Source organism: Xenia sp. Carnegie-2017, unplaced genomic scaffold, assembly GCF_021976095.1.
Source record: "Xenia sp. Carnegie-2017 unplaced genomic scaffold, XeniaSp_v1 HiC_scaffold_21, whole genome shotgun sequence".
NCBI lineage: Eukaryota > Metazoa > Cnidaria > Anthozoa > Malacalcyonacea > Xeniidae > Xenia > Xenia sp. Carnegie-2017.
Genome location: NW_025813484.1, coordinates 1,032,097 through 1,059,770, shown reverse-complemented (window position 1 = coordinate 1,059,770; position 27,674 = coordinate 1,032,097). Strand labels below are relative to the sequence as shown.

General features: G+C 32.5%; 1 protein-coding gene across 1 annotated transcript; it reads right to left on the bottom strand.

Annotated features, from left to right (window-relative positions):
• Positions 1-629: 629 nt before the first annotated feature.
• LOC124444464 lies at positions 630-27,674 on the bottom strand. The gene is made up of 27 exons (XM_046995086.1): positions 27,347-27,674; positions 27,030-27,272; positions 24,475-24,714; positions 24,189-24,401; positions 24,000-24,119; positions 21,661-21,891; positions 21,563-21,586; positions 21,104-21,400; positions 12,867-13,166; positions 12,406-12,702; positions 12,008-12,307; positions 11,545-11,841; positions 11,147-11,446; positions 10,684-10,980; positions 9,917-10,216; positions 9,425-9,721; positions 9,027-9,326; positions 8,565-8,861; positions 8,167-8,466; positions 7,705-8,001; positions 7,095-7,397; positions 6,717-7,016; positions 6,335-6,634; positions 6,205-6,237; positions 5,973-6,081; positions 4,619-4,692; positions 630-4,282 (listed from the first exon to the last, which is right to left on the bottom strand). The coding sequence occupies exons 1-27, from the start codon at positions 27,672-27,674 to the stop codon at positions 1,059-1,061; spliced, it is 9,621 nt and encodes a 3,206-aa protein (XP_046851042.1). The 3' UTR covers positions 630-1,058.

Sequence of the window (27,674 nt, the reverse complement as noted above, 5' to 3'; positions counted from 1 at the left end):
GATGCAAAATAGTACACTTTTATTTTCACGTAAATATAGTTAACAAACATCTGCCATTTTTTCGCACGTCTTTTTACACATTGAGCTATGCTTTCTTTTAACGTTTACAGTGTGGTGCTTTAAAGCATTTACCACGATGCTCGGAAAACGTTCATTTGGTAAAGGCTGGAGTAAATTAATACTTAAAAATTCCGAAATGTTTTTTTGTTTAATGTTTCTGCACAAAAACACGTTGAGAACATGTTAAAGCCGTGTAAAACTTTATCGTATGAACTTAAATTTTAGTTGTAGTAAGTAGTTAAATGAAACTTTAAAGTCTTTATCTTTAATAAAAGTTCTCCACCTCCAACATAAGAGGGTAAACATTCACATTCGTAACTTCTGTCAGTGTTAACTAATGAACTCTCTAATTTAAACTGGAACGTGAACTCCAATACTATTGATAAAGGTCAATTTGTAGCACACTGTAATGCTTTTATATCTTAGTTTTTCAGTTAATCAGCAACAAGAGCTTGTGTGGTAAAACCTAACATGACAATATGTGCAACCGTGTTTAATTCATATCCCCTTTTCATTTGTTAAAATAACATCATGGAGCCTCTATAAACTCAAAAAAGTAACAATTCCGGTTTCAGAAAGGATGGCAACGTTGACGTCCAAGTTTATACTACACAACATTGGTGTTAACACATTAGGCAAATTCACCACAAAGATTTTGAAATCATTAACGTCTACAAAATCATAAGCAAAATAAGTAAAGAGTTTTGATATTGAATCATATAAATTTACTGCATTTGATGAATCTTCTGGTAATACGTTTCGTTACAGTTGATACAGATTATTTTGACGTTGAACTTCTCTGTGTAAGGATCTATAGTTTTAATTCTAAAAATTCCTTTTCTACTATTTATTTTAAAATTCATGGACTTTTCTTTTTGGTTTACGTAATGCTTTTGCTTTGGAAGATTTGTTGCATGTTCTTGATTTCTGAGATTTTTGGTGACTTTTTTGCGTTCACAACGTATTATACATCCTTCTGCAAGTTCAAAAACTTCAATCTACGAATCATATTTGTCTACAACTGTAGCATTATCTGACATTCTATAAATATCTTGACTAGAAGCACCAATGGCTGGAACAACAGCTGCTAAGCCAGTTGGTTTAGGTAAAGATTTGGTTGTTAAAGAATTCTTTAGTTTCTTTGGCTTCCGGTGCTTTCGATGACTATTTTTGGTGTGAGAATGTTTGATAGAATCTTCTGCAAGTTCATAAATTTCCATGTTTGAATCATATATGTCAACTGCTGTAGCATTATCTGACATTCTATAGACATCTTGACTAGAGGCACCAATGGCTGGAACAACGACTGCTAAACTAATTGGTTTAGGTAAAGATATGGCTGTTAAAGATTTCTTTAGATTCCTTGGCTTCCGGTACTTTCGATGACTATTTTTGGTGTGAGAATGTTTGATAGAATCTTGTGCAAGTCCATGAACGTCCATGTTTGTATCATATACGTCTAGTGCTGTAGCATCTGACATTGTACAGATATCTTCACTACAAGCACCAATAGCAGGAATAACAGCTGCTAAGCTAGTTTGTTTAGGTAATGATTTGGTTGTTACAGAATTCTTTAGTTTCCTTGGCTTCCGGTGCTTTCGATGACTATTTTTGGTGTGGGGATGTTTGTTAGAATCTTCTGCAAGTTCATGAATTTCCATCTTTGAATCATATATGTCTACTGCTGTAGCATTATCTGAAATTCTATAAATATCTTGACTAGAGGCACCAATAGCTGGAATAACAGCTGCTAAACTAGTTGGTTTAGGTAATGATTTGGTTGTTAAAGAATTCTTTAGTTTCCTTGGCTTCTGGTGCTTTCGATGACTATTTTTGGTGTGAGAATGTTTGATAGAATCTTCTGCAAGTTCATAAATTTCTATGTTTGAATCATATATGTCAACTGCTGTAGCGTTATCTTTCATTCTATAGACATCTTGACTAGAGGCACCAATGGTTGGAACAACGACTGCTAAACTAGTTGGTTTAGGCAATGATATGGCTGTTAAAGAATTCTTTAGATTCCTTGGCTTCCGGTGCTTTCGATGACTATTTTTGGTGTGAGAATGTTTGATAGAATCTTGTGCAAGTCCATGAACTTCCATGTTTGTATCATATACGTCTAGTGCTGTAACATTATCTGACATTGTACAAATATCTTCACTACAAGCACCAATAGCAGGAATAACAGCTGCTAAACTAGTTTCTTTAGGTAAAGATTTGGTTGTTACAGAATTCTTTAGTTTCCTTGGCTTCCGGTGCTTTCGATGACTATTTTTGGTGTGGGAATGTTTGTTAGAATCTTGTGCAAGTCCATGAACTTCCATCTTTGAATCATATATGTCTACTGCTGTAGCATTATCTGAAATTCTATAAATATCTTGACTAGAGGCACCAATAGCTGGAATAACAGCTGCTAAACTAGTTGGTCTAGGTAATGATTTGTTTGTTAAAGAATTCTTTAGTTTCCTTGGCTTCTGGTGCTTTCGATCACTATTTTTGGTGTGAGAATGTTTAATAGAATCTTCTGCAAGTTCATAAATTTCCATGTTTGAATCATATATGTCAACTGCTGTAGCATTATCTGACATTCTATAGACATCTTGACTAGAAGCACCAATGGCTGGAACAACAGCTGCTAAGCCAGTTGGTTTAGGTAAAGATTTGGTTGTTAAAGAATTCTTTAGTTTCTTTGGCTTCCGGTGCTTTCGATGACTATTTTTGGTGTGAGAATGTTTGATAGAATCTTCTGCAAGTTCATAAATTTCCATGTTTGAATCATATATGTCTACTGCTGTAGCATCATCTGACATTCTATAAACATCTTGACGAGAGGCACCAATAGCTGGAATAACAGCTGCTAAACTAGTTGGTTTAGGTAATGATTTGGTTGTTAAAGAATTCTTTAGTTTCCTTGGCTTCCGGTGCTTTTGATGACTATTTTTGGTGTGAGAATGTTTGATAGAATCTTCTGCAAGTTCATAAATTTCCATGTTTGAATCATACATGTCTACTGCTGTAGAATTATCTGACATTCTATAAATATCTTCACTACAAGCACCAATAGCAGGAATAACAGCTGCTAAACTAGTTGGTTTAGGTAAAGATTTGGTTGTTAAAGAATTCTTCAGTTTCCTTGACTTCCGGTGCTTTCGATGACTATTTTTGGTGTGAGAATGTTTGATAGAATCTTCTGCAAGTTCATAAATTTCCATGTTTGAATCATATATGTCTACTGCTGTAGAATTATCTGACATTCTATAAATATCTTCACTACAAGCACCAATAGCAGGAATAACAGCTGCTAAACTAGTTGGTTTAGGTAAAGATTTGGTTGTTAAAGAATTCTTCAGTTTCCTTGACTTCCGGTGCTTTCGATGACTATTTTTGGTGTGGGAATGTTTGATAGAATCTTCAGCAAGTTCATAAATTTCCATGTTTGAATCATATATGTCAACTGCTGTAGCATTATCTGACATTGTATAAATATCTTGACTAGAGGCACCAATGCCTGGAACAACAACTGCTAAACTAGTTTGTTTAGGTAATGATTTGGTTGTTAAAGAATTCTTTAGTTTCCTTGTCTTCCGGTGCTTTCGATGACTATTTTTGGTGTGGGAATGTTTGATAGAATCTTGTCCAAGTCCATGAATTTCCATCTTTGAATCATATATGTTTATTTCTGTGGCATTATCTGATACTTTAATGGCTGGAACAACAGTTGCTATGGTACTTGGTTCAGTTATTGATATATTTGCCGAAGAGTTGTTGAGTGTGCTTGGCTTCAGGGACATAGAATCTTGTGCAAGTCCATGAATTTCCATCTTTGAATCATATATGTCTATTGCTGTAGCATTATCCGACATTTTATAATTATCTTGACTAGAAGCTTCAATGGCTGGAACAACAGTTGCTATAGTACTTTGTTCATTCAATGATATATTTGCTGAAGAAATGCTGAGTGTGCTTGGCTTCAGGGACATAGCATCTTGTGCAAGTTCATAAATTTCCACTTCTGAATCATACATGTCAATTTCCAGTGCATTATCTGGCTTTCTATAAATATCTTGACTAGAGGCACCAATGGCTGCAGTAAAAGCTGCTAAACTGTTGTCATATACGTTTTCAGTTGTCTTGTTTTCTGTTCCATACAGGTTTTCTGCAGCAATATTGCCCATGTCATACTTAGTTGTTACAAATGCTGCGTCATACAGGTTTTGAGCTGTATAAAGGAAATTCAAAAGTACATTTAACATTTACAGCTTATTTTCTTATGTTTTGCAACAATATTCTTGTGCGAAAAATGCACACATATAAGTAATAAACATTTATATTCATTTAATAACGGTAATTTGGCGTCAATTTGGCCAAATATTTTATGAGAAAATTGGCTACATTACAACACAATAGAAGGAGCATGTAAGTAAGGGAGAAGAACTCTGCCACTTGATACAAGATATTTTATTTTATGAAAGAAACACTGGTATTATTGGTTCAGTAAATGAAAGAAGAATGCTTGTTCACTTTAAAGGAGATATTTCAATTTTCCATAGAGTACCTCTCTCTCCTGATAAAACATTATCGTACGCAGAGTCTGCATCATGAATTTTCAAAACAGCAACATCGGTGTATCTGTATAAAGCATAAGACAATATGAACAAGCAAGAAAACCCAATGAAAACAGTAACGGTGATTTTGTTTAGGTATATTTCCAAATTAGTGAGATATTATCTCTAGGCTGTGGGATGTTTTTGAGACTGGGGGAATGTTTTTATTGTAACCGACCTAAATGACGCATCAAACAAAACAAAACAAAGAGAAACAAAACAAAACAAAACAAAACAAAACAAAACAATACAAAACAAAACAAAGCGAAACAAAAAAAACAAAAAAAAACAAAAAAAACAAAACAAAACAAGTCAAAACAAAACAAAACATAAAAAACAAAACAAAACAAGTAAAACAAAGCACCCTTCAACAACATGATGCTTTGATAAACAGTACATTATGCTACATGTTTGTAAATGTAGATCGTACAGGTTGGTATAATCCTGAGGACTGTTTTTGTTGTTGCTGAATGACGTTTCGACAACCTTAGCGGTAGTCATCTTCAGAGTCTGAAGATGACTACCGCTAAGGTTGTCGAAACGTCAGTCAACAAAAACAAAAACAGTCCTTCTCAGGACTATACCAAACTGGACGATCTACATTTACAAACATGTAACGATAATCCAGGGTTCAAACCATTTACTTCAGTACATTATGCGTGCATTAAATATAATCAATATCGGCATGAGCAAATAAGTCCATATTTTTTCATAAAAAAAGGGTGTGTGTAAGTGTAGGGGTTATACCATCTATAAAATGACAATGAGAGTTAAACATTCACTCGCTGTATCTATCTTTTTGTAATTTTTTCAATAATTTAACTTTGAGCTAAAACGTAACTTTGGTTTGGCTTTGTCTACAGGACGCAAGACAAAATTTTAATAACACAGTTATGTGAAATTTGTAGTGGAAAGAAACGTAAAAGTAAAACTACAGTGATAAAAATTCTCTTCTTAATATTCTTGTATTTCTCTGCACAATAATTAATACGTATTCAAATAATTAGGATTCATATATGTCACTTACAATTAACTAAATTCAGGTACAAAGAGGATGGTTTTCAAAACAAAACGCACAAAAACAGTATTTTTTAATTTTACATGAGACGAAACAAAACGTTAAGGTTACACACATATACACACATTCGTTCTGGGCCTTTCAATGAAAACCTAGTTTTTGCCTATGTTGTTTTAAAACAAAACAAATAACGAATTGGCTAAGAAGCAATAAACTTTGACATAACACGTGACAAAAATTATATTTTAGTTGTACAAAAAGAGTTTGATATAGAATTAATTCTTCACCTATCATAAGGTAGCAGTCTTTTCTTCCATGAAACACAAATAATGACAATGACGATCAGTACCACTACAAAGATAGACACTCCTACTATCCCAGAGAACATTATAACACCTGAAAATGAAACAAAAAATACTTATTCGTTTTCGTTTGCTGTTATATATTTCTAAATAAATAAAACCTATCTTGATCATTACTGATAGTTTAAATAAATTTAACAAAAATGCAACAACTTACTTTCCCCCGTTATATCTGGTATTTTGTTCTCTTCTTAAATAAAAAATGAGCTTATAGTTCAGTTGTACATTGATAGGTTGTTGCTGAGCACATTTTTCTAAAATAAAAATACAAATAATAAACATCTTACCATTGCCGTGTTTGTGAAGAACAGCAGGCGGTCCAACTCCTGCAATCGTTCCAGCTTTAATATGAAATATGTAATTGATGTTTGGATTCAAGCTATTGTTCTTCCATACAGTGATATTTGGAGACAAGGAAGAGTTTGTAATCCTCTTAACTTTGGAATGAAACATTTCCTCGTAAGCAATAACTTCATAAAGCACAAGAATGCCATTTTGATCTTTAACATCGGGAGCTGTCCAATTTATTTCAATTGATCTTGAACTTAAAGTTCGTAAGACTGCATTTTTAGGTGGAGCAGATGGTGCTACATCAATGACGTAGTGTTTAAAGTGATGCAAAACTCTCAATATCAACATATCAAGTGCACATTTTGTAAAATCAGATACCTGCTTCTCCGGTGCGAAAATCAATGTGATTAGCAGGACCATAACCTAGAGCATTTCTTGCTTCGACGTGAATATTATACAATGTATAAGGCTTCAAATTGTCTTCAGTATGAAACAATTGAGTTTTAGGCACGGTAATATAAATGCGACACGGCGCATTCAAATATTTTTCATGTACACAAAGTCTATAACCGGTGATATGACCATTTTGCATTGTAACATTTGGAGGTTGCCAGAATATTTGTAGAATATGTGGACCAATTCTCATAGCATAAAGAGCACGTGGTGATCCAGAAGGAGCTGAGAAATTAAGTGAATGACAAATCAAGCCAACAATCTTTTCAAGAATTTTATATACTGTTTTAACTTTTAACTCACGAGAAGAAAGAGTTTTTTGTGAGATAACTGCTTTCGGTCCCCAGCCTAAATTTGTACTCGCCATAACTGCTAATAAGTATTCTGTATATGGTTTCAACCCTTTGATGATTTTGCTTGATGATTTTCCATCAGTAATATAATTCACGATGCTACAAATTTGGCCAGAGTTTGTCTCTATATAGCACACACCATACTTGGTAATGATTCCATTTCGACGATGCTCTTCAGGTGGTGACCAGGCTAATTTCAAGCTTCTGGCAGTAACATTTTTCACTATTATAAGTCGCGGAGGCCCACTGGGTACTAGCAGAATAAAAAATAATTATAAACAAATCAAGATGATATAAAATACATATTTTTTAAAATGACAAAAATATTCAGGGATTTTTATGTCATTTAAGTTGCCCATAAAATTGCTTTGTGTTAGTTTGGTGTACTCACATACATAAAAGTACAATTTGAAAATGCAAATGATACAAAACTTTTTAACCCTATTCGTTTTTCAGCAATTTAATATATATTTATCCATTTCAATAGCATGTTATCTTTTATTGTTAAAAACTGCAAAAAATTACGAATTATGACAAATACAACTAAAATCCTCTTTTACCTGATTCTCTCGTTCTTTGAGTAATCCTGGCTTGAGGACCATAGCCAGCTTTCGTCGCAGCGGATATTTCAATGATATATTGCACGTAGGGTTTTAAACCAGTAAATGTATATGATGTTTGTGAGAATGGAACAGTTACTTTAGGTGTGCATGTTGTCATAGACTGTCCTCGAATACACACTGAGTATTTGGTTAAAATACCATTGAGCAGGGAGCGGTCAGGTGACAACCATGTTGCTTTTATAAAATTTTTGGTGTACGAAACGACATTTAAATTGCGAGGTGCACCCAATGGTTCTGAAGGAATAAAAAGGCAGAAAATGTTGTCATTACAAGACAATTAAAAGTGTAAGCTATAAATATGAAAGTATCTGCCAACCAATGCTTTTACAATTTGCAACCTTTTATATCATGAAACATTCTTACACTGTAGACAGTCTTCAGGGTTTAGTCTTTTCTCACCTGCCTCTAATGTCCTAGTTGTTAAAACTGCTGCTGGGCCATATCCAATCTTTGTTGCTGATGTAATTCTAAGATGGTATTTGGTGTAAGGTTTTAAGTTTGAAAAAGTGTAATCTGCGATATTGCCTGTCGTGATTTGAAGTAAACATGGTCCTTGAGAAGTACTGCCAATCTTAATGCAGAGTTTGTAATTAATGATTCTTCCATTGCGTAATGCAGGATCTGGAGGAAGCCAGGAACCAGTGATATTTGTTGCATACACTCGAGATATTTGAAACTTCGTGGGTGGACCTTTAGGAACTAAAATCAAACAAAGTGTTGGATTTAAAATATTAAATTTATCCATTATTCAAATAACTTAAAAATCAATTTGTAAATATCATACATCCTCCTCTCACCTGATTCTTTCGTTCTTTGAGTAATGTTGGCTCGAGGACCATAGCCAGCTTTAGTACCAGCAGATATTTCAATGGTATATTGCACGTAAGGTTTTAAACCAGTAAATGTATATGATGTTTTCGTGAATGGAACAATTACTTTAGGTGTGCATGATTTCAAAGACTGTCGTCGAATACACACTGAGTATTTGGTTAAAATACCATTGAGCAGGGAGCTGTCAGGTGACGACCATGTTGCTTTTATAAAATTTTTCGTGTACGAAACGACATTTAGATTGCGAGGTGCACCCGATGGTTCTGAAGGAATAAAAAGGCAGAAAATGTTGTCATTACAAGACAATTAAAAGTGTAAGCTATAAATATGAAAGTATCTGCCAACCAATGCTTTTACAATTTGCAACCTTTTATATCATGAAACATTCTTACACTGTAGACAGTCTTCAGGGTTTAGTCTTTTCTCACCTGCCTCTAATGTCCTAGTTGTTAAAACTGCTGCTGGACCATATCCAATCTTTGTTGCTGATGTAATTCTAAGATGGTATTTGGTGTAAGGTTTTAAGTTTGAAAAAGTGTAATCTGTAATATTGCCTGTCGTGATTTGAAGTAAACATGGTCCTTGAGAAGTACTGCCAATCTTAATGCAGAGTTTGTAGTTGATGATTCTTCCATTGCGTAATGCAGGATCTGGAGGAAGCCAGGAACCAGTGATATTTGTTACATCCACTTGAGATATTTGAAACTTCGTGGGTGGACCATTAGGAACTAAAATCAAACAAAGTGTTGGATTTAAAATATTAAATTTATTCATTATTCAAATCACTTAAAAATCCATTTGTAAATATTATACATCCTTCCCCTACCTGATTCTCTTGTTCTTTGAGTAATCTTGGCTCCAGGACCATAGCCAACTTTAGTAGCAGCAGATATTTCAATGGTATATTGCACGTAAGGTTTTAAACCAGTAAATGTATATGATGTTTTCGTGAATGGAACAATTACTTTAGGTGTGCATGATTTCAAAGACTGTCGTCGAATACACAGTGAGTATTTGGTTAAAATACCATTGAGCAGGGTGCTGTCAGGTGACGACCATGTTGTCTTGATAAAATTTTTAGTGTACGAAACGACATTTAGATTGCGAGGTGCACCCGATGGTTCTGAAGGAATAAAAAGGAAAATAATGTTGTCATCACAAAGGAATGCAAGAAATTTGTAAGACAGTCAAAAATGTAAACCGTAATATGAAAGTACCCACAAACCAATGTACATTTGTACATTTACAATTTGTATTCTTTTTAAATCATGAAACATTCTTACACTGTAGACAATCTTCAGACTCATTCTCTTCTCACCTGCCTCTAATGTCCTAGTTGTTAAAAATGCTGCTGGACCATATCCAATCTTTGTTGCTGCTGAAATTCTAAGATGGTACTTGGTGTAAGGTTTTAAGTTTGAAAAAGTGTACACTGTGATATTGCCTGTAGTAATTTGAAGTAAACATGGTCCTTGAGAAGTACTGCCAATCTTAATGCAGAGTTTGTAATTGATGATTCTTCCATTGCGTAATGTTGGATCTGGAGGAAGCCAGGAAGCAGTGATATTTGTTGCATCCACTCGAGATATTTGAAACTTCATAGGTAGACCATCAGGAACTAAAATTAAATAAACTTTTAGATTTCAAGCATTAAAAATACTCTTAATTTGAATAACTTAAAAAATAATTTATAAGAACACAGATGTACTTTAGTCACTATGTAATTGTTGGTTGTATGAACATTTCATTGGAAATATAAAAGAAAGTCTCCCTAATTTTAAAGACTGCCTACTTTATTCTAGTATTTTATCATCCATTAAAAAATACTTAATATTACTGTATAATGAACTTATAAGTAAATCAGTGGCCAATTTACAACATCGAAAGAAAATCAAAAACACAAAAGGCGAATTTAAAAATCCATATAAAACATGGGCACATAGAGTAATTAATAAGCTTGGTTTATAATCATGTCAGTCATTTAAATAACTAATTCTATTAAAATCAATAATTTTATGAACATTATCAAAATTTATTCATCCATGAATGTTTCATGTTCATAAATAATATACATCCTCCTCCTACCTGATTCTCTCGTTCTTTGAGTAATGTTGGCTCGAGGACCATAGCCAACTTTAGTTGCAGCAGATATTTCAATGGTATATTGCACGTAAGGTTTTAAACCAGTAAATGTATATGATGTTTTCGTGAATGGAACAATTACTTTAGGTGTGCATGATGTCATAGACTGTTGTCGAATACACACTGAATATTTGGTTAAAATACCATTGAGCAGGGAGCTGTCAGGTGACGACCATGTTGTTTTGATAAGATTTTTGGTGTATGAAACGACATTTAAATTGCGAGGTGCACCCGATGGTTCTGAAGGAATAAAAAGGCAGAAAATGTTGTCATTACAAGACAGTTGAAAGTGTAAGCTGTAAATATAAAAGTATCTGCCAACCAATGCTTTTACAATTTGCAACCTTTTTATATCATGAAACATTCTTACACTCTAGACAATCTTCAGGTTTTAGTCTTTTCTCACCTGCCTCCAATGTCCTAGTTGTTAAAACTGCTGCTGGACCATATCCAATCTTTGTTGCTGCTGAAATTCCAACATTATACTTGGTGTAAGGTTTTAAGTTTGAAAAAGTGTACACTGTGATATTGCCTGTAGTAATTTGAAGTAAACATGGTCCTTGAGAAGTACTGCCAATCTTAATGCAGAGTTTGTAGTTGATGATTCTTCCATTGCGTAATGCAGGATCAGGAGGAAGCCAGGAAGCAGTGATATTTGTTACATCCACTTGATATATTTGAAACTTCGTAGGTGGACCATTAGGAACTAAAATCAAACAAAGTGTTGGATTTAAAACATTAAATTTATTCATTATTCAAATCACTTAAAAATCCATTTGTAAATATTATACATCCTCCTCCTACCTGATTCTCTCGTTCTTTGAGTAATGTTGGCTCCAGGACCATAGCCAACTTTAGTAGCAGCAGATATTTCAATGGTATATTGCACGTAAGGTTTTAAACCAGTAAATGTATATGATGTTTTCGTGAATGGAACAATTACTTTAGGTGTGCATGATGTCATAGACTGTTGTCGAATACACACGGAATATTTGGTTAAAATACCATTGTGCAGGGAGCTGTCAGGTGACGACCATGTTGTTTTGATAAGATTTTTGGTGTATGAAACGACATTTAAATTGCGAGGTGCACCCGATGGTTCTGAAGGAATAAAAAGGCAGAAAATGTTGTCATTACAAGACAATTGAAAATGTAAGCTGTAAATATAAAAGTATGTGCCAACCAATGCCTTTACAATTTGCAACCTTTTTATATCATGAAAAATTCTTACACTCTAGACAATCTTCAGGTTTTAGTCTTTTCTCACCTGCCTCTAATGTCCTAGTTGTTAAAACTGCTGCTGGTCCATATCCAATCTTTGTTGCTGCTGAAATTCTAAGATGATACTTGGTGTAAGGTTTTAAGTTCACAAAAATGTAAGTTGTGATATTGCCTGTAGTAATTTGAAGTAAACATGGTCCTTGAGAAGTACTGCCAATCTTAATGCAGAGTTTGTAGTTGATGATTCTTCCATTGCGTAATGCAAGATCTGGAGGAAGCCAGGAAGCAGTAATATTCGTTACATCCACTTGAGATATTTGAAACTTCGTAGGTGGACCATTAGGAACTAAAATCAAACAAAGTGTTGGATTTAAAACATTAAATTTATTCATTATTCAAATCACTTAAAAATCAATTTGTAAATATTATACATCCTTCTCCTACCTGATTCTCTTGTTCTTTGAGTAATCTTGGCTCCAGGACCATAGCCAGCCTTAGTAGCAGCAGATATTTCAATGGTGTATTGCACATAAGGTTTTAAACCAGTAAATGTATATGATGTTTGTTTGAATGGAACAGTTACTTTAGTTGTGCATGATGTCAAAGACTGTCGTCGAATACACACTGAGTATTTGGTTAAAATACCATTGAGCAGGGAGCGGTCAGGTGACGACCATGTTGTCTTGATAAGATTTTTAGTGTATGAAACGACATTTACCTTGCGAGGTGCACTCGAAGGCTCTTAAGGAATAAAAAGGAAAATAATGTTGTCATGACAAAGGAATCCAATAAATATGAAAGTACCCACCAACCAATGTACATTTGTACATTTACAATTTGTATTCTTTCTAAGTCATGAAACATGCGTAAACTGTAGACAAACTTCAGATTCATTCTTTTCTCACCTGCCTCTAATGTCCTAGTTGTTAAAACTGCTGCTGGACCATATCCAATCTTTGTTACAGCTGAAATTCTGAGATGATATTTGGTGTAAGGTTTTAAGTTCAAAAAAGTGTACACTGTGATATTGCCTGTAGTAATTTGAAGTAAACATGGTCCTTGAGAAGTACTGCCAATCTTAATGCAGAGTTTGTAATTGATGATTCTTCCATTGCGTAATGTTGGATCTGGAGGAAGCCAGGAAGCAGTGATATTTGTTGCATCCACTCGAGATATTTGAAACTTCGTAGGAGGACCATCAGGAACTAAAATTAAATAAACTTTTAGATTTGAAGCATTAAAAATATTGTTAATTTGAATTACTTAAAAAGTAATTTATAAGAACACAGATGTACTAAAGTCACTATGTAATTGTTGGTTGTATGAACATTTCATTGGAAATATAAAAGAAAGTCTCCCTAATTTTAAAGACTTCCTACTTTATTCTAGTATTTTATCATCCATTAAAAAATACGTAATATTACTGTATTATGAACTTTTAAGTAAATCAGTGGCCAATTTACAACATCGAAAAAAAATCAAAAACACAAAAGAAGAATTTAAAACTCCATATACCGCATGGGCACATAGAGTAATTAATAAGCTCGGTTTATAATCATGTCAGTCATTTAAATAACTAATTCTATTAGAATCTATAATTATATGAATATTATCAAAATTTATTCATACATGAATGTTTGATGTTCATAAATAAACATTATACATCCTCCTCCTACCTGATTCTCTCGTTCTTTGAGTAATGTTGGCGCGAGGACCATAGCCAACTTTAGTAGCAGCAGATATTTCAATGGTGTATTGCACGTAAGGTTTTAAACCAGTAAATGTATGAGATGTTTGTGTTTTTGGAACTATTATTGGAGATAGGCAGGTTGACAAAAACACTCGTCGTATGCAAACCGAGTAGTTGCTTATGACACCAACAAACAGAGATCTGTTAGGTGACGACCATGAGGCGTTGATAAGATTTTTAGTGTACGAAGACACACGTAAATTACGAGGTGCACTCGGCAAAGCTGAATAAAAAAGTAAAATAATGATTTTAGGGTCCAAATTTCATATTAAGCATTTACTACGATGCTCGGTAAACTTTGCGAGAGAGGCTCAGAAAAAATAACATTGTAATAAACAATCAACTTTCTGCATATTTTGAATTTAACTATTTCCAGTCAACTCACTTGTGCGGAATACTTTTTCCGAATCTAAAATAAAAATATTTATAAACATTGATTTTGTATTTGAATTCACACTTAGTTTCTAATTTTTGTAGACTTACATTTTTTCCAGTAAAAAAACTGAAGACCAGAAGGACAACCCCTTGATGGCATAAAATTTCCATAACTGATTACGCATCGATACATATCGTAATCTAAATATGTCATTACAGTCAGACATCTGGGAATTTGCAAGCACCGTCGTAGACAATCGTTTAAATCCTTAAAATAACCATCTTTATTTAGTCTGACATTGTAACATCCATTCAATGGTACAGATCTTATACGATAAACCAAATCTAAAAATTCAGCATTTCTTCTTGTTATATTTGCAGAGATTGCACAAACTAAACAATATCTAAAAAGATTTTTCATCATACTTTACCATATTTTCTTGCTTTAGCATAATCCTCTTCACGCCAAAGAGATAGTAAAGTGAAAAGGTAAAAAATAGCCGTTGTCACAATTTGCATTTTTAAGAAACGTTTATTTTCTATTATACGTATGGTGACGGAATTAAAGTAATCATGAATTGGTTAAGCATGTCAAAATCATTAATCAGTAATTAGTAGTTAATTACGATTGCTTACATCATTTTACGTATTGTCACGCAATTAAAATAATAATGATGAAATAATAATGAATTCATTAAGCAATTGAAAACAATCAATCAGTAATTAGTCCATGATTATGATTGCTAACATTATTTAATAAACAAATATTATGCCATCATAGAAATTTGTTAATTATATAAACTAAGATGAGATCACTCTTCCATATAAAATCTGACATTTCAAAAAAACAAAGAACACTTCAGATGTTTCTTTAGTATTATAAAATAACCTTTTAAAAACACAGGTGCCGATTGGTCGAATGCTTAAAAAAATCGTGTTTCATGACGTGGTAATACACGGGAACTTCAGTCCATCAAAATTTTAGCAGGTTGCATGTACAAGCAGCTTCCCTGTTGCAGTCGATAGTTCATTCATTTAAGTAGATGAATTGTAAAAAGGTTAATTACATTTATAATATAATTTTACCATTTGTATTTCTAGATATTGTATCTTTTGTTCTTTATTTTGGTAATGGCTATCTCCAAAAACTTTAGTCAAAGACAATAAACTCGTTTCCCGGATCTTTTCCACAAAATGCTCACAAGATTAACTGAAATGTTGGTCATATATAAAAAAAGGCAAAAAATCATCATCAACTTTTGCAATATAGTTGTTATTGTTAAATAAATATAAATATCATTATATGTCAATCATAGTTATCTTGATTGATTTTAGATTATTGCAGATTGTTCAACAAGTACGTAACTAGTAGGACAATGGCTGTTTTTTAAATGCTAGAGCTAGAAGTGTTTCCTGAATTTTTCTTGCTGACGTAAGTCATGTAACGATCTCCTTGTCATTTTTGTCGATTAAAGAAAAAACAATGTTATGTAGCAATTTTATCTTTGTATGTAAAAATAAATTAAATAAAAATTTATAAATACAATTAGTTTCTCAAATATTTTGTTGCTGTGATGGCATTTCTTCAAGTGTTTGATGTTTTTCTTTTTTAATTCAAATTAACACGCGTTTTTTCTCCCGTCATAAACACTTAACCAACATCTGCGATCCTTTTTGCACATCTTTTTACACTTTGAGCTATGCTTTCTTTTAACGTTAACAGTTTCATACTTTTAAGCATTGACCACAATGCTCGGAAATCCTCCATTTGGTAAAGGCTGGAGTAAATTAATTCTTGAAAATTCCAAAACGTTTTTTTGTCTTATGTTTCTGCAAAAAAAAAAACACATTGAGAACATGTTAAAGCAATGTAAAACTTTATCGTATGAACTTAAATTTTAGTTAAAACTTTAAAGTCTTTACCTTTAATAAAAGTTATCCACCTCCAACATAAGAGGGTAAACATTCACATTCGTAACGTCCATCAGTGTTAACAAACGAACATTCTAATTTAAACTGGAATGCTAACTCCAATACTAATGATAAAGAGTCATTTTAACACACTATGATGTATTTATATTCAAGGTTTTTCAGTTAATTAGCAACTAAAGCTCGTGTGGTAAAAAGTTACATGACGATATGTGCAACAGTGTTAAAATCATTTCCCTCTTCATTTTTTTATAATAACATCATGGAACCTCTAGAAACTCAAAAACAAACTAACAATTCCGGTTTCAGAGAGGATGGCAACAATTACGTTCCAATTTATACTACACTAAATTGGTGTTAACACATTTCGCAAGTTCACCACGAAGATTTTGAAATCATTAACGTCTACAAAATCATAAGCAAAATAAGTAAAGAGTTTTGATATTGAATCATATAAATTTACTGCATTTGATGAATCTTGTTGTAATACGTTTCGTTACAGTTAATACAGATTATTTTGACGTTGAAATTGTTTGGTTAAGGATGTATAGTATTTAACTCCAGAATTTTCATGAACTTCCATCATTGAATCATATGTTTATTGCTGTAGAATTATCTGACATTCATGAATATTTTCACTGGAAGCTTCAATAGCAGGAAGAACAGTCGCTGAACTGTTTGGTTCAGGTAATGATTTGCTGATATCATGACTAGAAGCACCAATGGCTCTAATAACAGCTGCTGAACTGCTGTCATATAGGTTTTCAGAATCAGTTGTCATATTTTCTGTTCCATACAGGTTTTCTGCAGCACCATTGCCAAAGTCATACTGTGATACAACAAATGTAGTTCCATCCAGGTTTTGAGCTGTATAAAGAAAATTCAAAAGTACATTCAGCATCTACAGATTAATTTTATGTATTTTGCGACAGAATTCTTGTGCAAAAGATGCTCACAAAAAAGCAATCAACATTTCTATTCATGTAATAACAGTAGTTTGAGGTCAATTCATGCAATTATTTTATGAGAAAGATGGCTTTATTTTATCACAATAGAACGACCATCTTTGTGGTGGAGAAGAACTCTGCCACTTGATACAAGAAGAGATTTGTTTTATAAAAGAAACATTGGTATTATTAGTCCAGTAAATGAAAGAAAAAACTTGTTCTCTTTAAAGGAAGATATTTCAATTTTACGTAGAGTACCTCTCTCTCCTGATGAAACATTATCGTACTCAGAGTCTGCATCATGAATTTTCGAAGAAACAACATTTGTGTATCTGTATAAAACATGAGAAAAGATGAAGAAACACTAAAGCCCAATAAAAACAATTTTCAAACAGACTCATCAGCAATACATTTCAATAATTTGTTCACACCGAGTAATTTTTTTAAAATTAGAGGAAAAAGGAGTTTACTAGTGTAAGTTTGTTTTAGTTTGGGTTTGTCTGATAGACGCAAGACAACATTTGAATAACAGTTTGATATCAGTAATTTGTGAAAATTGTAAAGGAGAGAATAATAAAGTGAAACTATAGTGACAAAATTTCTCTCCTTAATGTTCTTGTAACTTTTTGCAGAGTAATTAATATATATTTAACTAACTAGGAACCATATAGTTCATTAACAACTGAAAAAAGTACAAAGAGGATTGTTTTCAAAATAAACCGTAATAGATGGTAATTTTCAAATTTACATGAGACGAAACAAAACGTTAGCATCGTATGCACAAGTCCGTTCCTGGCCTTTCTTTGAAAACCTATTTTTGCAGATATTTTTATTTAAAAGCAGTAGACTTTGACAAAAAAAAACGTAACAAACCAATTTAAGAGGTCTAACGCAAAATTAAATTCTTGTTGTACGAAAGAGTTTGATACAGAATTAATTCGTCACCTATCATAAGATAGCATTCTTTTTTTCCATGAAACACAAATAATGACAATGACGATCAGTACCAATACAAAGATAGACACCCCAGCTATTCCAGAGAACATTATAACACCTGAAAATGAAACAAAAAATACTTATTCATTTTCGTTTGTTGTCATGTATTTTTAAATAAATAAATTCAAATTTAAGAAAGATTCATAAACTTACTTTCCTCCTTTATATCTGGTATTTTGTTCCGTTGTTAAATAAAAAATAAGCTTACAGTTTAGTTGTACATTGGTAGGTTGTTGCTGCACACATTTTGTTAAAATGCAAATACAAATAATAAACATCTTACCATTGCCATGTTTGTGAAGAACAGCAGGCGGTCCAACTCCTGCAATTGTTCCAGCTTTAATATGAAATGTGTAATTGATGAATGGATTCAAGCTATTGTTCTTCCACAAAGTGATATTTGGAGACAAGGAAATACTTGTGATCTTCCTAATTTTGGAATGAAACATTTCCTCATAAGCAGTAACTTCATAAAGCACAAGAATGCCATTTTGATCCTTAATATCAGGAGCTGTCCAATTTATTTCAATTGATCTTGAACTTAAAGTTCGTAAGACTGCATTTTTAGGTGGAGCAGATGGTGCTATATAAACGAAGTAGTGTTTATTCTGATTATCAAAATGAACATATCAAGTACATATTTCGTAAAATCAGATACCTGCTTCTCCGGTGCGAAAATCAATGTGATTAGCAGGACCATAACCTAGAGCATTTCTTGCTTCGACGTGAATATTATACAATGTATAAGGCTTCAAATTGTCTTCAGAATGAAACAATTGAGTTTTAGGCACGGTAATGTAATTGCGACACGGTGCATTCAAATATTTTTCATGTACACAAAGTCTATAGCCGGTGATATGACCATTTTGCATTGTAGCATTTGGAGGTTTCCAAGATATCAGTAGAATATGTGGACCACTTCTCATAGCATAAAGAGCACGTGGTGGTCCAGAAGGAACTGAGAAATAAGTGGATGGCAAATCAAGCCAACAATCTTTTCAAAAATTTTATATGCTGTAGCATGTTTAAATTTTTAACTCACGAGAAGAAAGAGTTTTTCGTGAGATAACTGCTTTCGGTCCCCAGCCTATAATTGTACTCGCCATAACTGCCAATAAGTATTCCGTATATGGTTTCAACCCTTTGATGATTTTGCTTAATGATTTTCCATCAGTAATATAATTCACGATGCTACAAATTTGGCCAGAGTTTGTCTCTATATAGCACACACCATACTTGGTAATGATTCCATTTCGACGATGCTTTTCAGGTGGAGACCAGGCTAATTTTAAGCTTCTGGCAGTAACATCTTTTACCATTATAAGTCGCGGAGGACCACTGGGTACTAGTGGAATAAAGAAAAATAATTCAAAAGAAATTAAGCTAACAGAAAATTTAATTTTTGAGATAGCAAAAACATTCAGGGTTTTTTAAAATATTTCAATTTAAATACATGTCATTTAACTTGCGCAATTGATTGCTTTGTATTACTTTTGTGTATTCATATACTTAAAAGTACAATATGCACGATTTTATCAATACTGGTATCCGAGATGGACTATAAAAATCATGGAAATAAAAATCTAGTTCTTAACACATTAGCTGCTTCCTTAAATGGCACCAAACTTTTTAACCTTTTCCGTTTTTCAGTAATTCAATATATATTTATCCATTTCAATAGTTTTTTTTCATCGATGTTCAAATTCGTTTTTCTATCCCTTTCAAGTGTTAAAATTTGCATAATACAACACTAAAAAACAAATGTAAAATGAGCTGCCAAGTGCTAAACATAAATAACAATTTTGACAAGAATTAATGTTGGTATTTTTTCGGTACACTTCAAAAAAGCTTCGCTGTAAGCGACATGTTGATTATTTTTTTATATATTCGTCAATAAAATTGACAAAAATCTATTTCTGAAAACATTAGTTTTTTTCTAAAAGCATACAACAGTTTTCAAATTTTTTCATTATCTTACTAACAAGTTTTATCTTTACTAACATATTATCTTTTACTGCTAAAACCTGTAAAAATCTTTCGAGGAGCAAGATTATTAACAATTACCACTAAAATCGTCTCTTACCTGATTCTTTCGTTCTTTGAGTAATCTTGGCTCGAGGACCGTAGCCAGCCTTTGTAGCAGCAGATATTTCAATGGTATATTGCACGTAAGGTTTTAAACCAGTAAATGTATATGATGTTTTCGAGAATGGAACAATTACTTTAGGCGTGCATGTCGACAAAGATTGACGACAAATGCAAACAGAGTAGTTGGTCAAAATACCATTAAGCAAGGAGCGGTCAGGTGACGACCATGTTGCCTTGATAAAATTTTCAGTGTATGACATGATCTTTAAGATGCGAGGCTTGCCCAACGGTTCTGAAGGGAGAAAAAAGGGGGAAAATGTTAACATTACAAAGGAATGCAAAAATTTGTAAGACGATTTAAAATGTAACTGTAAAAATGAAAGCCTACTCCATCCAATGCATTTACAACTTCGTAATCTTTTTATATTATTTAACTTGCGTCAACCGTAGAGACTCTTTGGGTTCATTCTTTTCTTACCTGCCTCTTGTGTCTTAGTAGTTACAACTGCTGATGGACCATATCCAATCTTTGTTGCAGCTGAAATTCTTATGTAGTACTTGGTGTAAGGCTTTAAGTTCGAAAAAGTGGAAACTGTGATATTGCCTGTAGTAATTTGAAGTAAACATGGTCCTTGAGAAGTATTGCCAATCTTAATACAGAGTTTGTAATTGATGATTCTTCCATTGCGTAATGTAGGATCTGGAGGAAGCCAGGAAGTAGTGATATTTGTTGCATCCACACGAGTTATTTGAAACTTCGTAGGAGGACCATTAGGAACTAAAGTCGAACAAATTGTTAAATTTGAAACATTAAAAATGTTATGAAAATCAGAAAACGTTCTTCTGAATTTGATTATTTTCTTATTTGAAATGAGTTATATTTATTAAATAAGAAAAAAGTAAACTAAATGCAATTATTAAGCTCTGTTGAAAGTCATGTTGGTAATACAGTTCAGTAATTAACACTGTTTTAAAATTCATTAATTTTATGAACACTATCAAATTTATCCTTCATAAGTTTTTTCATATTTCTAAATGTTATACACCCTCCTCCTACCTGATTCTCTCGTTCTTTGAGTAATGTTGGCTTGAGGACCATAGCCAACTTTAGTAGCAGCAGATATTTCAATGGTGTATTGCACGTAAGGTTTTAAACCAGTAAATGTATATGATGTTTGTGTTTTTGGAACTATTATTGGAGATATGCAGGTTGACAAAGACACTCGTCGTATGCAAACCGAGTAGTTGCTTATGACACCAACAAACAGAGATCCGTTAGGTGACGACCATGTGGCTTTGATGAGATTTTTAGTGTACGAAGACACACGTAAATTACGAGGTGCACTCGGCAAAGCTGAATAAAAAAGTAAAATAATGATTTTAGTGTCCAAATTTCATATTAAGCATTTACTACGATGCTCGGTAAACTTTGCGAGAGAGGCTCAGAAAAAATAATATTGTAATAAACAATCAACTTTCTGCATATTTTGAATTTGACTATTTCCAGTCAACTCACTTGTGCGTAATACTTTTTCCGAATCTAAAATAAAAAAATTTATAAACATTGATTTTGTATTTGAATTCACACTGAGTTTCTAATTTCTGTAGACTTACATTTTTTCCAGTAAAATACCCCAGGAGGACAACCATATGTCGGTAAAAAATTTCCATAACTGATTACGCAATGATACATATTGTAATCAAAATATGCCAATACAGTCAGACATCTGGGAATTTGCAAGCACCATCGTGGACAATCGTTTAAATCCTTTAAATACCGTTGTTTTTCTAGTCTGACATTGTAACATCCATTCACTTGTACAGATCTTATACGATAAACCAAATCTAAAAATAGAGCATTTCTTGTTGTTACATTTGCAGAGATTGCACAAACTAAACAATATCTAAAAATATTTATCATCATTCTTTACCATATTGTGTTGCTTCAACATAATCCTGTTCACGCCAAAGAGACAGTAAAATGAAAAGGTAAAAAATAGCCGTTGTCAGTATTTGCATTTCTAGGAAACGTTTATTTTTTATTATACGTATGGTTATGCATTTGACGTACTTAAGAATTACTTAAGCATGTCAAAATACTTAATCAGTAATTAGAAAATAATTATGATTGTTACAACATTTAATAAATGAAAATTATGTTACCTTGGAGATGAGATAAAGTTGCTTTGTTATGTAGTGTGACATGACAAAGAAAGTGAAATTCAGATGTTCATTTAGCATTTTTACACACTAACCGAAGTGAAAAGTTGAAGAAGCCAGTTAAAATTTTTTGCTGACTAAGCAACATATTATTTTGTACATCAAGGGTCATTAAAGATGAACTTGGGTACGCATGTCTAGTTTAGGAAAGTCGCATCTCTAGTTTTGTGTGATTTTGTAAAAATTCTATAGTATTCAGTACAAAGATATTAAAGCAAAGTAATGGAAAATATTGTTTATTTCGTAATTTCTAGCTACATAAAATCATTATTGTACTTTTGCATGGCTTCACTTTTTATTTCGCATTTTATATATTTTAATTTGTGACAGCGTTTGATGTTTCCTCATTTTGACCTCATGCCGGACAACGGACGTGGTTAGTATCAAAGTTCATGCTAGTTTTTGTTTGAGGAAGTTATAAACACTTCATTCAACTAAACTTACTATAATACTGTTCTATACAAGACAATTTATTTTAAGTATGTTTCTAGATATACGCACATGCCAAATGTTTTGAATGGTTACATGCAGATATTTGTCGAGCAGAAAAACGTTTTCAAGAAAAATACAAATATATTTGAAAAAAGCTATAAATAAAACAGTTATATTGTTAAGTTAATTACTTTTGTATGATGTAATTGAATATTTGTTTATGAATTATGATGGCTTTGCCTAATCTTATTTATCAATTACCATACGACTAAAACAAAAATGCGCAAGAAAGAGAGCCATTAATATATAAAAAGAAGGAAGGGAAAAGTCTATATCTAATAGTTATTTCCTTCTACCTTTTTTTTACTTAATTAATGTTTATCTAATGTAAAAATGTTTTTACAAATTTCTTTGGATTTTGACTGTAGTAAATGGACATCTTTTTCATGCTATGGGTATAAATCGTCGTCATGAGAAAGCCTCTCGCTTTTGAGTTACTTTTATAAATTCATTTTCTAGCTTGGATGGACAAGTCACTTTTAAAGAATATCTGTAACAGTTAACATATTTCGAATAAAACTTTTTTTGTAAATATTTTGATATTAATTTTTCTAATTTTTCTTTTAATGAGTATATTTTGATGGCAAACTCCTCTCAGCTTTCCCGTTACTGGTTCAATAACACTCTGGGGACTGTACCTTTCGATATGTTTTCTATTTTTAACAAAACTCGTTTCCAAGACCTTTGTTTCTATAAAATCTCACAAGTTTAACTCGCGCTCAAATGTTGGTCATACGTAGAAAAGGCAAAAATCGCAGTCAACTTGTGAAATATAGTTGTTATTGTTAAATAAATATATACACCTTCACAAATTTTATATGTCAGGATGGCACAATATTAAAGTTTGTTCAACAGGATTTAGAGTAGAACCAGTTTATACTTCACAACACATATGATTTAAGAGTTTTGTACTCTACAACACATATAATTTTGGATTATTGCACATTGCTCAGCAAGTAAGTCGCCAAGACAACCATTGTTGTTTTATAGATGCTAGCGTTGGAAGTGTTTCCTGAATTTTTCTTAGTGACGTAACGATATCCTTTGTCATTTTTGTCAACTAAAGAAAAAACAATGTTATGTACCCACTTTCCTCCATATGTAAAAATTATAATTTACAAATATACTTAGTTTCTCAAATATTTTGTTACTCTGATGGCATTTCGTCATGTGTTTGATATTTTTCTTTGTTGATGCAAAATAACACACGTTTTTTCTGGCGTTATAAACAGTCATCCAACATCTGCGTTCCTTTTTGCACGCCTTTTTACACTTTGAACTATGCTTTGTCTTGTAGCGTTTATAGTGTGGTGCTCTTAAACATTTACCATGATGCTCGGCAAACTTCCATGGAATAGAAGCTGAGAAAATTAGCATTTAAAATAAATTAATAACTTCCTATACATTTAATTTATTTCCAGTAAAGTTACTTGTTGTCATCTTTGTGGTTATCAATTCTGTTGTTGATACTTCTGTTGTCAAAGGTTCTGTCGTCACCATTTCAGTTGTTGTCATTTCTGTCGTGGTCATTTCGGTTGTTGGTCTTTCTGTTGTTGGTCTTTCTGTCGTGGTTATTTCTTTTGTTGTTTTTTCATTAGTGGTAGGGGGCGTTTCTTTAGTTGTACGCAATTTTTTTACCGAATCTAAAATAAGAAATTTATTAACATTGATTTTGTATTTGAATTCGCACTGAGTTTCTAATTTTTGTAGACTTACATTTTTTCCAGTAATCATAGTGATAACCAACGAGACAACCACTTGCGGAATATTTCAAATTTCCGTAACTGATTACGCACCGATAAGATGAGAGTGTAAAGTATTGGTATACAGTCAGACATTTGGGAATTTGCAAGCACCATCGTGGACAATCGTCAAAATGTCTAACATAACGTTTTTTATCTGGTCTGTTAATGTAACATCCATTCAATTTTACAGCTCTTATACCATAAACCAAATCTAAAAATACAGCATTTCTTGTTGTTATATTTGCGGAGATTGCACAAACTAAACAATATCTAAAAATATTTTTCATCATTCTTTACCATATTGTGTTGCTTCAGCATAGTCCTGTTCACGCCAAAGAGACAGTAAAATGAAAAGGTAAAAAATAGCCGTTGTCAGTATTTGCATTTCCAGTAAACGTTTATTTTTTATTATACGTATGGTTATGCATTTGAAGGTTATACTTAAGAATTAATTAAGCATGTCAAAATACTCAATCAGTAATTAGAAGTTAATTATGATTGTTACAACATTTAATAAATGAAAATTATGTTACCTTGGAGATGAGATAAAGTTGCTTTGTTATGTAGTGTGACATGACAAAGAAAGTAAAATTCAGATGTTCATTTAGCATTTTTACACACTTACCGAAGTGAAAAGTTGAAGAAGCTAGTTAAAAATTTTCGCTGACTAAGCAACATATTATTTTGTGCATCAGGGGTCAACAAAAATGAACTTGGGTACGCATGTCTAGTTTAGGAAAGTCGCATCTCTAGTTTTGTGTGATTTTGTAAAAATTCTATAGTATTCAGTACAAAGATATTAAAACAAAGTAATGGAAAATATTGTTTATTTCGTAATTTCTAGCTACATAATATCATTATTGTACTTCTGCATGGCTTCACTTTTTATTTCGCATTTTATTTATTTTAATTTGTGACAGCGTTTCATGTTTCCCCGTTTTGACCTCATGCCGGACAACGTACGTGGTTAGTATCAAAGTTCATGCTAGTTTTTATTTGAGGAAGTTATAAACACTTCATTCAACTAAACGTACTATAATACTGTTCTATACAAGACAATTTGTTTTAAGTATGTTTCTATATATACGCACATGCCAAATGTTTTGAATGGTTACATGCAGATATTTGTCGAGTAGAAAAACGTTTTCAAGAAAAGTACAAGAGAGCAACAAATATATTTAAAAAAAGCTATAAATAAGACTGTTATATTGTTAAGTTAATTACTTTTGTATGATGTAATTGAATATTTCTTTATGAATTATGATGGCTTTGCCTAATCTTATTTATCAATTACCATACGACTAAAACAAAAATGTGCAAGAAAGAGAGCCATTAATATATAAAAAGAAGAAAGTGAAAAGTCTATATCTAATAGTCATTTCCTTCTACCTATATTTATACTTCATTAATGTTTATCTAATGTAAAAATGTTTTTACAAATTTCTTTTGATTTTGACTGTAGTAAGTGGCCATCTTTTTCGTGCTATGGGTGTAAATCATCGTCATGAGAAAGCCTCTCGCTTTTGAGTTACTTTTATAAATTCATTTTCTTGCTGGGATGGACAAGTTGCTATTAGTGAATATCTGCAACAGTTCACATATTTCGAATAAAATTTTTTTTGTAAATATTTTGATATTAATTTTTCTATTTTTTTTCTTTTGTTGAGTATATTTTGATGGAAAACTTCTCTCAGCTTTCCCGTTGCTGGTTCAATAACACTCTAGGGACTGTATCTTTCGATATCTTTTCGATTTTTAACAAAACTCGTTTCCAAGACCTTTGTTTCTATAAAATCTCACAAGTTTAACTCGCGCTCAAATGTTGGTCATACGTAGAAAAGGCAAAAATCACAATCAACTTATGCAATATAGTTGTTATTGTTAAATAAATATATACGCCTTCACAAATTTTATATGTTAGGATAGCACAATATTAAAGTTTGTTCAACAATATTTAGAGTAGAACCAGTTTATACTTCACAACACATATGATTTAAGAGTTTTGTACTTTACAACACATATAATTTTGGATTATTGCACATTGCTCAGCAAGTAAGTCGCCAAGACAACCATTGTTGTTTTATAGATGCTAGCGTTGGAAGTGTTTCCTGAATTTTTCTTAGTGACGTAACGATATCCTTTGTCATTTTTGTCAACTAAAGAAAAAACAATGTTATGTACCCACTTTCCTCCGTATGTAAAAATTATAATTTACAAATATACTTAGTTTCTCAAATATTTTGTTACTCCAAGGGCATTTCGTCATGTGTTTGATATTTTTCTTTGTTGATGCAAAATAACACACGTTTTTTCTGGCGTTATAAACAGTCATCCAACATCTGCGTTCCTTTTTGCACGCCTTTCTACACTTTGAGCTATGCTTTGTCTTGTAGCGTTTATAGTGTGGTGCTCTTAAACATTTACCATGATGCTCGGCAAACTTCCATGGAATAGAAGCTGAGAAAATTAGCATTTAAAATAAACTAATAACTTCCTATACATTTAATTTATTTCCAGTAAAGTTACTTGTTGTCATCTTTGTGGTTATCAATTCTGTTGTTGATACTTCTGTTGTCAAAGGTTCTGTCGTCACCATTTCTGTTGTTGTCATTTCTGTCGTGGTCATTTCGGTTGTTGGTCTTTCTGTTGTTGGTCTTTCTGTTGTTGGTCTTTCTGTTGTTGGTCTTTCTGTCGTGGTTATTTCTTTTGTTGTTTTCTCCTTTGTGGTAGGAGGCGTTTCTTTAGTTGTACGCAATACTCTTACCGAATCTAAAATGACAAAATTTATGAACATCGATTTTACTTTTGAATGAACACTGAGTTTCTAATTTTTGTACACTTACATTTTTTCCAGTGATAATAGTCAAAAAAAGGCATACAACCATATGCGGTTGGAAAAAAATTTTCATTACTGATTGCGCAGCGATAAGATGAGGAAACAGAGTATGCGTATACAGTCTGACATTTGGGAAATTGCAAGCACCATCGTGGACAGTCGTCCAAATGTGTAAAAAAACGTTCTTTAAATGGTACGTTTAGGTGACATTCATTAAATTGTACAGATCTTATACGATAAGCCAAATCTAAAAATACAGCATTTCTTGTTGTTATATTTGCAGAGATTGCACAAACTAAACAATATCTAAAAAGATTTTCATCATTCTTTACCAT

Coding starts and splice junctions, on each gene's coding strand:
- LOC124444464 (XM_046995086.1), bottom strand. CDS start 27,674: ATGGTAAAGAATGATGAAAATCTTTTTAGATATTGTTTAGTTTGTGCA. Junction 13,167..21,103: donor TCAAAGAACGAGAGAATCAG/GTAGGAGGAGGG, acceptor ATTTAATTTTAG/TTCCTGATGGTCCTCCTACG. Junction 4,693..5,972: donor AGACTGCTACCTTATGATAG/GTGAAGAATTAA, acceptor TGCTTTATACAG/ATACACCGATGTTGCTGTTT.